This window comes from Melanerpes formicivorus, unplaced genomic scaffold (genome assembly GCF_026170545.1).
Source record: "Melanerpes formicivorus ecotype bairdi unplaced genomic scaffold, bMelFor1.0.p_v2 SCAF_162, whole genome shotgun sequence".
Classification (NCBI taxonomy): Eukaryota; Metazoa; Chordata; class Aves; order Piciformes; family Picidae; genus Melanerpes; species Melanerpes formicivorus.
Window position 1 is genome coordinate 549,333 of NW_027142514.1, and position 13,971 is coordinate 563,303.

The 13,971-nt window shown below is 54.8% G+C and overlaps 1 protein-coding gene across 5 annotated transcripts in view; it reads right to left on the bottom strand.

The window, feature by feature from the left end:
• The window catches only part of WHRN (whirlin), a 77,085-nt gene that overhangs the window by 28,627 nt on the left and 34,487 nt on the right, over positions 1-13,971 (bottom strand). For all 5 annotated transcript variants that reach the window (XM_068168987.1, XM_068168986.1, XM_068168985.1 and 2 more), the window contains exon 3: positions 9,783-9,908. In XM_068168987.1, the coding sequence (XP_068025088.1) occupies positions 9,783-9,908 (126 nt within the window). The remainder of the gene's footprint in view (positions 1-9,782; positions 9,909-13,971) is intronic.

Here is a 13,971-nt window from a genome sequence, read left to right on the forward strand (position 1 = left end):
CTGGCACTGTTGTGGGGAGGTTGCTGGTGGCCTCCCAGACGAGGAGAGATTTCAGCACCCAGTGTCTGTCCCTGTGAAGTTGACATTGTTTGAAAGACCACTCCACTGCCTGCAGAGGAGAGGTTAGATCTTGTGTACCACAACCATGCAGCTCCTCTCTGAGCCCTTCAGCTCCCAGGCTGAGGCAGCCACGAGGCTCTGGTTTGCTTTCTCTTTTTCAGTGTCTTTGCCTACGTGCAGATCTCAAAACACAGCTTTCAAGAGGCAGCTTCATGACTGCAACCCATGATTAAAGTCATTCACCTCTTCCTGTTTACAGCCTCTCTTCTTCTCTCCTTCTCCTCTCTGTGGCTCACAGCAGCCTCGTTTTACCCCAGCCTTTGTGCCAGGAACTCGATATTGAGCTGTTTGTTCAAAGCAAGCTACCTGAAACCTGCTGTTTCTGCTGGAAAGGGCAAGGAGAGGAAAACACAAACAAATCCAAACAGACATGGGCTTAAAAACTAAATCCTGACACAAGCCACCACCAGAAGAGAAAAAACATAAATGAAGAAGGATGAATCAGGGTGGGCAGAGCCATAAAGATCAGCAGAACAAGCTCAGGGATCAGTGCTGGGCACCATCCTATTCAATTATCCTCATTGATGATCTGGAGGAGGGCAGTGAGTCCATCAGCAGTAAGTTTGCAGATGACAGCAAGCTGGGGACAGGAGTTGATCTGTTAGAGGGTAGGAGAGCTCTGCAGAGGGACCTTGCCAGGCTGGGCAGATGCCAACAGGATGGCACTCAACAAATCCAAGTGCTGGATGCTGCACTTTGGCCACAACAACCCCAGGCAGGGCTACAGGCTGGGGTCAGTGTGGCTGAGAGCAGCCAGGCAGAGAGGGACCTGGGGGTAGTGGTTGACAGCAGCTTAACATGAGCCAGTAATGTGCCCAGGCAGCCAGGAGGGCCAATGGCATCCTGGCCTGCAGCAGGAACAGTGTGGCCAGCAGGAGCCATTCTGCTCCTGTACTCTGCATTGGTTAGGCCACACCTTGAGTCCTGGGTCCAGTTCTGGGGTCCTCAGGTTAGGAAAGACATTGAGAGACTTGAAGGTGTCCAGAGAAGGGCAAGAAAGCTGGGGAGGGGTCTGGAGCACAGCCCTGTGAGGAGAGGCTGAGGGAGCTGGGGTTGCTTAGCCTGGAGAAGAGGAGGCTCAGGGGAGACCTTCTTGCTCTCTCCAACTCCCTGAAGGGAGGTTGTAGCCAGGTAGGGGTTGGTCTCTTCTCCCAGGCAAGCAGCACCAGAACAAGAGGACACAGTCTCAAGCTGTGCCAGGGGAGGTTCAGGCTGGAGGTGAGGAGAAAGTTCTTCTCAGCAAGAGAGATTGGCCATGGGAATGTGCTGCCCAGGGAGGTGGTGGAGTCCCCATCCCTGGAGGTGTTCAAGAGGGGCTTGGATGTGGCACTTGGTGCCATGGTTTAGCTGTCAGGAGGTGTTAGGTATTAGGTAATAGGTTGGATCTCTGAGGTCTGTTGCAACCTGCTTGATTGTATGATTCAGCTCCTCACAGCGTTGCTGTGGACGTCACAAAGGAGGCAGGAGGGACAGGAGCCAGCAGCAAACAGAACTGGCTCCCATCCCTCCTTTGCAGTCCTCTGCTCACCTGAAGCTCTTCAGCCTCAGAACTGCAGCACATTTCCAAACTGGCTCAATGAACACGTTGCCAGAAGCTCCCTGGATGGCTGACCATGGAGCAGGCCAAGGCCAGCAGCTGCTGAGTGGCTGCAGGGCCCCAGCCCGCCCGCTCTGCCTCGCCGCTGTGATGCTGCAGGGAGCAGAGCAGCGAGACCCAAACTGGCACCGGGGAATCATGCAGTGGTCTGGGGTGGAAGAGACCCTTAAGAACATCAAGCCCAGGTCACCACTAAACCAGGGCCTTCAGCACCACATCCACATATCCTTCAAACCCCTCCAGGGATGATGACTCCACCACTGCCCTGGGCAGCCTGGGTCAGGGTTTGACAATCCTTTGGGGGAAGAAATTGTTCCTCATGCCCAAGCTAAACCTCCCCTGATGCAACTTGAGGCTGTTTCCTCTTGTCATAGTATCATAGTATCAGTCAGGGTTGGAAGGGACCACAAGGATCATCCAGTTCCAACCCCCCTGCCATGGGCAGGGACACCCCACACTAGATCAGCCTGGCCAGAGCCTCATCCAGCCTGGCCTTAAACACCTCCAGGGCTGGGGCCTCAACCACCTCCCTGGACAACCCATTCCAGGGCTTCACCACTCTCATGGGGAAGAACTTCCTCCTCCCCTCCAGCCTCAATCTCCCCACCTCCAGCTTCAATCCATTCCCCCTAGTCCTATCATTTGTCCCTTGGGAGAAGAGACCAACCCCTACCTCATTCCAACATCCCTTCAGGGAGTGGTAGAGAGCCAGAAGCTCTCCCCCTAAGCCTCCTTTTCCCCAGGCTGAGCAACCCCAGTTCCCTCAGCCACTCCTCACAAGACTCTTCACCCTTCATTGCCCTTCTCTGGATCTGCTCCAACATCCCAATGTCCTTCTTGGAGTGGTTTAATATCCTGTGGGACCCAGTGCTCAGGACCATGGGCCCTTGCTGTGTAGCAGACCAAAGCTGGCTGAGCTTTGGGGCCAGACAGGAACTTCCTTTACACCACCACCTTGTTCAGCCTTACAGCCAAACAGAAGGGAAACATAAACCCTGTTATTAAAGCAGTCAACAGTTCTGATTTGGTGCCACAGATGCAAGGAGGTTTGTCTGCAAAGTCTGACAGAATGAGGCCAAACAATCCTGGCAACAAATTCAGCACCAGCAGCAGAACCCAGGGGAATGGACACTGCTGGAAGGGCAAGGAGGCTGGGGAGGGGTCTGGAGCACAGCCCTGGGAGGAGAGGCTGAGGGAGCTGGGGTTGCTTAGCCTGGAGAAGAGGAGGCTCAGGGGAGACCTCATTGCTCTCTGCAACTCCCTGAAGGGAGGTTGTAGCCAGGTGGGGGTTGGTCTCTTCTCCCAGGCAAGCAGTACCAGAACAAGAGGACACAGTCTCAAGCTGTGCCAGGGGAGGTTTAGGCTGGAGGCGAGGAGAAAGTTCTTCCCAAAGAGAGTTGTTGGCCATGGGAATGTGCTGCCCAGGGAGGTGGTGGAGTCCCCATCCCTGGAGGTGTTCAAGAGGGGATTGGATGTGGCACTTGGACATACGGTTTAGTAGTCAGGAGGTGTTGGGTGAGAGGTTGGACTTGATGATCTCTGAGGTCTTTTCCAACCTTATTGTTTGATGTTAAGCAAGACTGTTCCCAGGACTGATCCCTGAGGACCTCCACTTGTCACTGGCCTCCACCTGGACATGGAGCCATTGACAGACACCCTTTGGGTGTGGCCATCAAGCCAATTCTTTATCCACTGAATGATCCATCCCTGGAACCCATCCTGCACCAGCTTGGAGACCAGGATGTGCTGTGGGACAGTGTCAAAGGCTTTGCTCAGAAACTTGGAGCCATGGTTTCTTTAGTCAGGAGGTGCTGGGTGACAGGTTGGACTTGATGAGCTCTGAGGTCTTTTCCAACCTTATTGATTCTATGAACCTTCCCCTTCACCCAGCAATTCTGGATCATAGAATGGTTGGAGCTGGAAGGGAGCTTAAAGCTCATCCAGTTCCAACCCCCCTGCCATGGGCAGGGACACCTCCCACCAGCCCAAGTTGCTCAAGGCCTCATCCAGCCTGGCCTTGAACCCCTCCAGGGATGAGGTGTCCACAACATCTCTGGGCAGCCTGTTCCAGAGCCTCACCACCCTCACAGTGAAGGAGGGAGGAGCCCACATGGAACCAGCTCAGTGTTTTTCCATCTTAGACTGCAATGAATTGCCTGCACCACACCTTCACTCATTACTACTTCTCTCCTCCAGGTATCACAGCCCTTCCCTACCACCTGGAGCAGCATGTGGATGCAGTTTACTCTCAACTGTGTCTAAAGGAGAACATAAAAGGCCTCTTTATCCCCTAACCTCCAAGCAGTTCCAGATTTACAGCCTGTGGTGCACACAAATCAGGGTGGGAATTGCCTGTGCATGCCTGCAGTCACATTAAGCCTGATGAAGCACAGAGCTCAGGGACTAGAAAACAGCAGAGCAAGGAGGGAGGTGTAAAGAATCAGTAAGCAGAGGCTGTGGGGTGCAAACAACTGCCATGGCATGTGGACCTCACTTGGCAGGGATGGGGGAGCAGTAAAGAACCATGGAATCACCTGGTTGGGAAAGACCTTAAGATCACTGAGTCCAACCACAATCCATCATCTGCCAGCTCTTACACCATGTCCCTCAGCTCCTCATCAAACACTTCCAGGGATGGGGACTCCACCACCTCCCTGGGCAGCCTGTGCCAATCTCTGACCACTCTTGCAGGAAAGGAATCTTTCCTGAACTCCAACCTAAACCTCCCCTGGTGCAGCTTGAGGCCATTTCCTCTTGTCCTATCTCTTGTTACCTGCTACAAGAGACCAACCCCCACCTCACTCCAACCTCCTTTCAGAGAGCTGTAGAGAGCAATGAGGTCTCCTCTCAGCCTTCTATGCTCCAAGCTAAACACCCCCAGTTCCCTCAGCTGCTCCTCCCCAGCCCTGTTCTCCAGCCCCCCCACCAGCTCTGTTGCCCTTCTCTGGACCTACTCCAGCCCTCAATGTCCTTCTTGGATTGAGGGGCCCAAAACTCAGTCAGCACCTGAGGTGAGCCCTCAAGCATGCACTGCTCTGTCTGCTTCAACTGCAGAGTGATTCTTCCCCTGCCTTCCTGGCGGGCATGGAGTGAGAGGTGGAGGGCTAAAGCCATGTGTAATGCTGCTGTGACCTGTCCTGTGCAAGCAGGTTTGCAGGGTGACATTGGTTGTGCTGAGCTCAGCACAGCTGGTCTGAGCCAAGGAAAGCAGCAACATTCCCCAGGCAGCAGAGAGAGGGATTTGGAGCAGCACCAAACATAGAACTGTCAGGGTTGGAAGGGACCCCAAGGATAGAATAGAATAAACCAGGTTGGAAGAGCCCTTCAAGATCATCGAGTCCAACCTGTCATCCAACACCACCCAACCAACTAACCCATGGCACCAAGCACCCTGTCAAGTCTCCTCCTGAACACCTCCAGTGATGGTGACTCCACCACCTCCTCAGGCAGCCCATTCCAAGCCCCTGCCATGGGCAGGGACACCCCACACTGCAGCAGGTTGCTCAGATGCTTCTCCTCCTGCCTGGCACTTGGTGCCCTGCCCAGCTCAGCTGCTGGCAGGGACATTGCTCTCACTTGCAGAAGAAGTCAAGCTCCCTGCTTGGCAGATCCTGGCCAGCCTGGGACCCTCCAGCCCCAGCTGGAGCAGAGCCTGGCTGCACAGTGGGATGGGGCTGGGGATGGTGGTGCCTGGCTGGAGGGGATGGACTTGGCCTTGGGCACATCTCTCCAGTGGGGTAGCATGGGCAGGGACAGGCAGAGGTGTGAGCTCCATCCCACCTCCCTTGAGAGCAGGAGGCTCTTCCCTGCCATCCCAAACAGCCTCCTGCTTTATGTGAGGCTGTGTGGAAGGAAGTCTGCAAACACCTCCAGGGATGAGGCTGCCACCACCTCCCTGGGCAACCTGTGCCAGGCTCTCACCACCCTCATGGGGAACAACTTCTTCCTCACATCCAATCTCAATCTCCCCATTTCTAGTTTTGCTTCATCCCCCCCAGTCCTATCACTCCCTGACACCCTCAAAAGTCCCTCCCCAGCTTTCTTGGAGCCCCCTGCAGATCCTGGAAGGCCACAAACATGCAGCAGAGAGCCTCAGGAAATGGATGCAACTTTGTCACCTTCTCCTGGCTCTCATCTTTCAGGCTTCTGCTGTGTATGAACCACAGTGGCAGGGGTTGGAAGGAACCTCCAGAGATCATCGAGTCCAACCCCCCTGCCAGAACAGGGTCACACAGGAACGCATCCAGGTGGGTCTGGGAAGTCCCCAGAGCAGGAGACTCCACAAGCTCTCTGGGCAGCCTGCTCCAGGCCTCTGTCACCATCATGTTGAGGTGGAACTTCTTGGGTTCCACCTTGTACCTGTTGTTCCTTGTCCTGTTACCAGGCACCACCAGAAAGAGCCTGGCCCCTTCATCTTGCCCCCCACCCCTCAGCTATTGATAGACATTGATCAGATCCCCTCTCAGCCTTCTCCTCTCAGGACTAAGCAGCCTCAGGTCTCTCAGTCTTTCTGCCCAGGAGAGAAGGAGTCTGACTTTGGCACAAGGTCAGCAGGCACTGGGACAAGCAGGCTTGGTTCAGATGGTGGCTCCTCTGACTCAGCAACATCACCAGCCTGAGTCAGTTCCTCTCTTCCCAGCTCTATTAGGCTGAAACAAATTGTTCTGTGCCTCTTATCTTCTCTGTCTTGAAACCCTCCTGTCCCAGAGCACTGTCCCTGCTGCCTCCCACCATGACCTTGTGCTAATGAACAAGCCCACAATCACAGAATGGTTTGGGTGGAAGAGACCTTTAATGGTCCTCCAGTCCCACCCCCCTTGCAGTCAGCAGGGACATCTGCAAAGCTCTGGGAGGGAAGGATGGGCTGCAGGGGGACTCCGACAGCAGCCTTCACTTCTTGCTGCATTAGGAAACCCTCAGCCACCTCCCAAGGATGCTCCCACAGCTCCTTGTTGCTAGTACCCAAGTGACCCTCTCAGATGGCAGGGTCCAAACCCTGTTTCCCTGCTAAGGACCTGAGAGAGAGAGAAGCCCAGGCTGGATGAGGCTCTGGCCAGGCTGATCTAGTGTGGGGTGTCCCTGCCCATGGCAGGGGGGTTGGAACTAGATGATCCTTGTGGTCCCTTCCAACCCTGACTGATTCTATGATACTATGAAGGCTCTGACTGACCCAAATCTCCAAGTTCAGCCTTTTCATTCTGACTCAGAGTGAGCAAAGAGAAGCAGGAGCCTACAGCAGACAGTAAGTTCAGAAGTGGTTGCATTCCCCCTGCCAACATCTCACTCTTGCTCCTGTGTCTGACTAGGGAACCCTGATGAGCTCAGTGCCCAGCCAGATGGGCTCAAGGTTTATGTGCCATGGGACATGCTGTTATCTGTCACACTCCAAACCACAGCCCTCTCCACCAGCCTCCACCACCCCTCTATCCAGCCTGGATAGATGTGAGACTTTATGTGGCCACTGGAGCAAGGCTGAAGGCTTAGCCCTAAAGTGAAGAAGGGAGAAATCTCTCTCCTCACAGTACTGAGAAGGGATCACAGCAGATTAGCCCTCACCCTCAGCAGCCCAGCACCATCTCAGGGGATTCAGAGAAGGTTAGGGAGCTTAACACCCATCAGCTCTTGCCTGACACAAGGAACTGGGAAAGATCTGTCTCTGAGAGCCCATGGGACTGCACTGGAGGAAGCAAAAAGGCCACGATGTGATTGCAGGGAGTTGAGTCACTTAGAGAGGAAAAACACACCAGGAGAGAAGCCCTGAGTGATGAACTGAAGTGCTGCAGCCTGAGGAGCTTGGCTTTCAAACACAGCCCATTCATGGGCAGCACACAGATACACCCAGAGGCAACAGCTCCCTTTTCAACTTCTTGTCCTGGTGAACACCTTAGAACAGAGCAAATTTTAGGCCCAGATGCTCCCTCCAGGAGCAGCTGAGATGTCTCACCCTGTCCTGAGCCCAAGCACAGTTGGAAGGCTGGAGGAGCTCCGGGGTGATGTGTGTGCATGTGTACATGGTAGGATGAAAGAGATGCAGAACCTTGCTTTAGAAGAGGTGCCCAGCAAAACTGTAACCAGCTCCATCCTAGTGCATCCTCAGAAGGGCCCTGCCAAACCTCAGAGCATCCTTTAGGAACCTGTCTAGCTGTGGAGGGAGTCTGATGTAGCTGGAGGTCACACTAAAGTAGGTCCTGCCTGACCAACCTGATCTCATTCTAGGCCCAGGTGAGTGCCTGGTGGATGTGGGGCAGGCTGTGGATGTGGTCTGCCTGGACCTCAGCAAGGCCTTTGACACCATCCCCCACAGCAAACTCCTGGCCAAGCTGTCAGCCCCTGGCTTGGACAGCAGCTCTCTGAGCTGGGTTAGGAACTGGCTGGAGGCTGAGCCCAGAGAGTGGTGGTGAATGGTGCCACATCCAGCTGGCAACCAGGCACATTGGCCACAGCAACCCCATGCACTGCTACAGGCTGGGGTCAGAGTGGCTGAGAGCAGCCAGGCAGAGAGGGACCTGGGGATGCTGGTCGATGGTAGGCTGAACATGAGCCTGCAGTGTGCCAAGGCAGCCAGGAGGGCCAATGGCATCCTGGCCTGCATCAGGAACAGTGTGGCCCACACCTCGAGTCCTGTGTCCAGTTCTGGACCCCTCAGTTTAGGAAGGAGGTTGACTTGCTGGAGTGTGTCCAGAGAAGGGCAACAAAGTTGGTGAGGGGTTTGGAACACAGCCCTGTGAGGAGAGACTGAGGGAGCTGGGGCTGCTTAGCCTGGAGAAGAGGAGACTCAGGGGTGACCTTATTGCTCTCTACAACTACCTGAAGGGAGGTTGTAGACAGGCAGAGGTTGGTCTCTTCTCCCAGGCAGCCAGCACCAGAACAAGAGGACACAGTCTCAGGCTGCGCCAGGGGAGGTTTAGGCTGGAGGTCAGGAGGAAGTTTTACACAGGGAGAGTGATTGCCCACTGGGATGTGCTGCCTGAGGGGGTGGTGGAGTCACCATCATTGGAGGTGTTCAGGAGGAGACTTGACAGGGTGCTTGGTTGCATGGGTTAGTTGGTTGGGTGCTGTTGGATGATAGGTTGGACACAATGATCTTGAAGGTCTCTTCCAACCTGGTCCATCCCATCCCATCCCATCCCATCCCATCCCATTCCATTATTCCATTCTACTCTACTCTACTCTACCCTATTCTTTTAAGTCAGGCTGCTGACAGATCAGCTCTGCCCTGTGCCCAAGGCTGATCCTGCAGTTCCCTGCTTGTTAAGCCATGATCCTTGTGAATGCCAACGCTTCAGGCCACCAGTGCTGCAGGCCAGCAGCACACACCTGCTCCCACCACAGGAAGCCTGAGCTCTCATCACAGCATGAACACATCCCCTGGGGGCAGGCCAAGAGCACCTTGTGCAGAACACCAGCTCCAGACATAATGGGTTTGGATGTGAGCTGCAGGAAGAGGGCACAGGAGCAGGATCTTCAATGGAAAACTCCTCCCTGGCAGCTCAGAGAGGTGACAGTGGCTTTCTTCACCTGCCAGAGCCAGGCTGCACTCTTGGCTATTCAGAAGGCAGATTGAGACTGGGGATTAGGAGGAAATTCTTCACAGGGAGGCTGGGGAGACCCTGGCACAGGTTGCCCAGGGAGGTTGTGGCTGCCCCCTCCCCTGGAGGTGTTTAAGGCCAGGGTGGATGAGCCCTTGAGCAACCTGGGCTGGTGGGAGGTGTCCCTGTCCCTGGCAAGTGGGGCTGGAACTGGATGAGCCTTCAGGTTCCTTCCAACCCAAACCACTCTATGAATCTGTGAATCCCCAGGCTGTCTCAGAGGAGATAAATCAAGTCTGAGGGTAGGCTAAGGCAGAATGTAAGCACAACCTACTCCAGAAGCTGCTGCCCAAACATCCCCTGGGGATGCCTGCCCTGAGAAGCCACCTGCAGGAATGCAATGCCCACCCCTCCATCCAGAGCCCTGCTTGGCCAGGGCAGAGGGGCAGGAACAGCAGCAGTCAGGTGCTGACAGGGTGCCAGAGGCACAGCACAGGAAGCTCTCCCAGCCCAGCCCCCTCCAGGGTGGCTCTTACCTTCAGGCCAGTGCTCTCTGCCTCCGAGCCTTTATCCACACCGGTGATGTAGATGCCCAGGGAATACTCTGCTCCTCCTCGGATCATGAGGCCCAGGGACTTCCCTTCGTTCAGGACCAGATTCACCTGCAGAGCAACAGCAGCAGTCACCCACCTGGTGCCTGAGCACTGCACAAAAGCTGTGGCAGCTCCACGCTCCTGAAAACCACCAGGTCCCTGCAGCAGGGAATCAAGCAGGTTGGAAAAGACCTCAGACATCACAGAGTCACCAAGGTTGGAAGAGACCTCAGAGATCATCAAGTCCAACCTGTCCAACACCTCATGACTAAACCATGGCTCCAAGTGCCATGTCCAAGCCCCTCTTGAACACCTCCAGGGATGGGGACTCCACCACCTCCCTGGGCAGCACATCCCAATGGCCAATCTCTCTTGCTGGGAAGAACTTCTTCCTCACCTCCAGCCTAAACTTCCCCTGGCACAGCTTGAGACTGTGTCCTCTTGTTCTGGGGCTGCTTGCCTGGGAGAAGAGACCAAGCCCCACCTGGCTACAACCTCCCTTCAGGTAGCTGGAGAGAGCAAGAAGGTCTCCCCTGAGCCTCCTCTTCTCCAGGCTAAGCAACCCCAGCTCCCTCAGCCTCTCCTCACAGGGCTGTGCTCCAGACCCCTCCCCAGCCTCGATGCCCTTCTCTGGACACCTTCAAGTCTCTCAATGTTATCCAGTCCAACCTATTACCTAATACCCAACACCTCCTGACAACTAAACCATGGCACCAAGTGCCACATCCAATCCCCTCTTGAACACCTCCAGGGATGGGGACTCCACCACCTCCCTGGGCAGCACATCCCAATGGCTAACAACTCTCTCTGGGAAGAACTTTCTCCTCACCTCCAGCCTAAACCTCCTGTGGTGGGTTAATGCCTTTTTCTTCCCCTGGCACAGCTTGAGACTGTGTCCTCTTGTTCTGGTGCTGCTTGCCTGGGGGAAGAGACCAACCCCCACCTGGCTACAACTTCCCTTCAGGGAGTTGGAGAGAGCAAGAAGGTCTCCTCTGAGCCTCCTCTTCTCCAGGCCAAGCAACCTCAGCTGTACCACTCCAAGAAGGGCATTGAGCTGCTGGAGCAGGTCCAGAGAAGGGCAACCAAGCTGGGGAAGGGTCTGGAGCACAGGGCTGGTGAGGAGCAGCTTGGAGGAACTGGGGGTGCTTAGTCTGGAGGAAAGGCTCTCCATGCCCTGTGCAAACCTGGAGGGAAGTCCAGGTAAGGACTGAGAGTGAGGGAGGCAGCCTGTGCCCAGCTCCCTCGGGGAGTCTCAGTTTAAGATGGCCTTTGTTCACTCACTGCATGGCATTTTCCAAGTGAATAACTCTGGGTGGGTTTTGGTTTTGAGTTCTGGCCCAGGTTTTAAGCCAATTCTGGACAGAAGCAGGCAGCAGGAATAAGAAGCCAAGGAGAGAAGCCCCAAAATGTGTCACACACTGATAGAACAAAAGAAAGAAAGAAGAAAACCAGACCTTTTGTGAGGGCCTTTTATGTTGAAACCCCTTGGCTGCAGCCCAATAAAAAGCTCAAACATTTACCTGGATGGGAAAGGAAAACTAATCCTTCCCAGCTTCAAGCCAGTAATTAACCTGACTTCCCAGGGACACAGCTTCACACAGGGAGTTCAGCCCAGAGCCTGCTGGTGGAAAACCCCTTTTCTGTCTCAGTGGTGGTGCAGCAGCAGGACAGGAACCAGCAGCAGGACAGCAGCCTACCTCAGGACAGCCCACTGCAAAATCCTGTGCTTTAAGAATCACAGGATGGGTTGGGTTGGAAGGGACTTTAAAGGCCATCCAGTTCCAACCCTCCTGCCATGGGCAGGGACACCTCCACCAGCCCAGGTTGCTCAAGGGCTCATCCAGCCTGGCCTTGAACACCTCCAGGCAGGGGGCAGCCACAGCCTCCCTGGGAAACCTGTGCCAGTGTCTCCCCAGCCTCACTGGAAAGAATTTCTTCCTCCTCTCCAGTCCCAATTCATCCTCATCTCCAGTCTCAATCTCAAGCTTCAATCGAGTCAGTCAGCAGCAGGTTTGCAGATGACACCAAGTTAGGAGCAGATGTTGGTCAGTTAGAGGGCAGAAGGGCTCTGCAGAGGGACCTTGACAGGCTGGACAGATGGGCAGAGTCCAGCAGGATGGCATTCAACAAGTCCAAGTGCCAGGGGCTGCACTTTGGCCACAACAACCCCAGGCAGAGCTACAGGCTGGGGTCAGAGTGGCTGAGAGCTGCCAGAGAGGGACCTGGGGGTGCTGATTGACAGCCACCTAAACATGAGCCAGCAGTGTGCCCAGGGGGCCAAGAAGGCCAATGGCATCCTGGCCTGCATCAGGAACAGTGTGGCCAGCAGGAGCAGGGAAGTCATTGTGCTCTGTACTCTGCATTGCTTAGGCCACACCTTGAGTCCTGTGTCCAGTTCTGGGCTCCTCAGTTTAAGAAGGACATTGAGAGACTTGAAGGTGTGCAAAGAAGGGCAACAAGGCTGGGGAGAGGCCTTGAGCACAGCCCTGTGAGGAGAGGCTGAGGGAGCTGGGGTTGCTTAGCCTGGAGAAGAGGAGGCTCAGGGGAGACCTCATTGCCCTCTACAACTCCCTGAAGGGAGGTTGTAGCCAGGTGGGGGTTGGTCTCTTCTCCCAGGCAAGCAGCACCAGAACAAGAGGCCACAGTCTCAAGCTGTGCCAGGGGAGGTTTAGACTCAAGGTGAGGAGAAAGTTCTTCACCGAGCGAGTCATGCGTCATTGGGATGTGCTGCCCAGGGAGGTGGTGGAGTCTCCATCCCTGGAGGTGTTCAGGAGGAGATTGGATGTGGCACTTGGTGCCATGGTCTAGTCATGAGGTCTGTGTTGATAGGTTGGACTCGATGATCCTCGAGGTCTCTTCCAACCTTAGTAATACTGTGAGACTGTGATACAACCTGCAGAGCATCAGCCTGGGAAAACCCTGCAGGGCAGACCCTGCAAGAGGATCACTGCCTGTAGCAGGATCCTTGCCTCATGCTGATGTTCCCTGGGTTAGTTCCTGCCCTGCTTTGAAGTGCTGGAAACAATTCTAGGATTGAGAGATTGTAAAGGCTCACAGGCTGTCTACAACTCCCTGAAGGGAGGTTGTAGCCAGGTGGGGGTTGGTCTCTTCTCCCAGACACCCAGCACCAGAACAAGAGGACACAGTCTCAAGCTGTGCCAGGGGAAGTTTAGGCTGGAGGTGAGGAGAAAGTTCTTCCCAGCAAGAGAGATTGGCCATGGGAATGTGCTGCCCAGGGAGGTGGTGGAGTCCCCATCCCTGGAGGTGTTCTAGAGGGGATTGGATTGGGTGTGGTTTAGTTGTCAGGAGGTGTTGGGTGACAGGTTGGACTTGATGATCTTTGAGGTCTTTTCCAACCTTATTAATTCTATGATTCTATGATGTTAGGGGTTGGAAGGGACCTTTGAAGATCATGGAGTCCAACTCCCCTGCTAGAGCAGGGCCACAGAATCCAGTACAGGTCTCACAGGAACACATCCAGACAGGGCTGGAAAGGCTCCAGAGAAGGAGACTCCACAACCTCTCTGGGCAGCCTGCTCCAGTGCTCTGTCACCCTTACAGTGAAGAAGTTTCTCCTCATGTTGAGGTGGGATCTCCTGTGCTGGGGTTGATATCCACTGCCCCTTGTCCTGTCCCAGGGTGCAGCTGAGCAGAGCCTGTCCCTTCCCTCCTGACTCCCAGCCCTCAGATACTTATAAACACTTATTAAATCCCCTCTCAGTCTCCTCCTCTCCAGACTAAAAGGAAGGTTGAAGGAAGAAGTTTCTCCTCATGTTGAGGTGGAGCTTCCTGTGTTGCAGTTTGAGCCCATTGCCCCTAGCCCTGTCACAGGACACCACTGAACAGAGCCTGCTCCCTTCTTCTGGACATAATAGGAGTAGCAGAAAGACAGCAAAGCACCCAGAGCCCCAGATCAGGCTGGAAAGAGGCTGGCAATGGCAAGACTCCCTCTCTCCCAGTGCCCAGCCAACAAATCTACCTGCCAGCACCTCACTGGAGCCAGCAGCACAAGGGGTAGCTCCATGTCAAGACATTTCCATTCCCTTGAACACTATCCCAAGGGGCTGGTAAGCTGAGAAGCTGCTCTCCTCACCAGATACCATCAGATAGAGTAAGAGATACTCCTAAACCT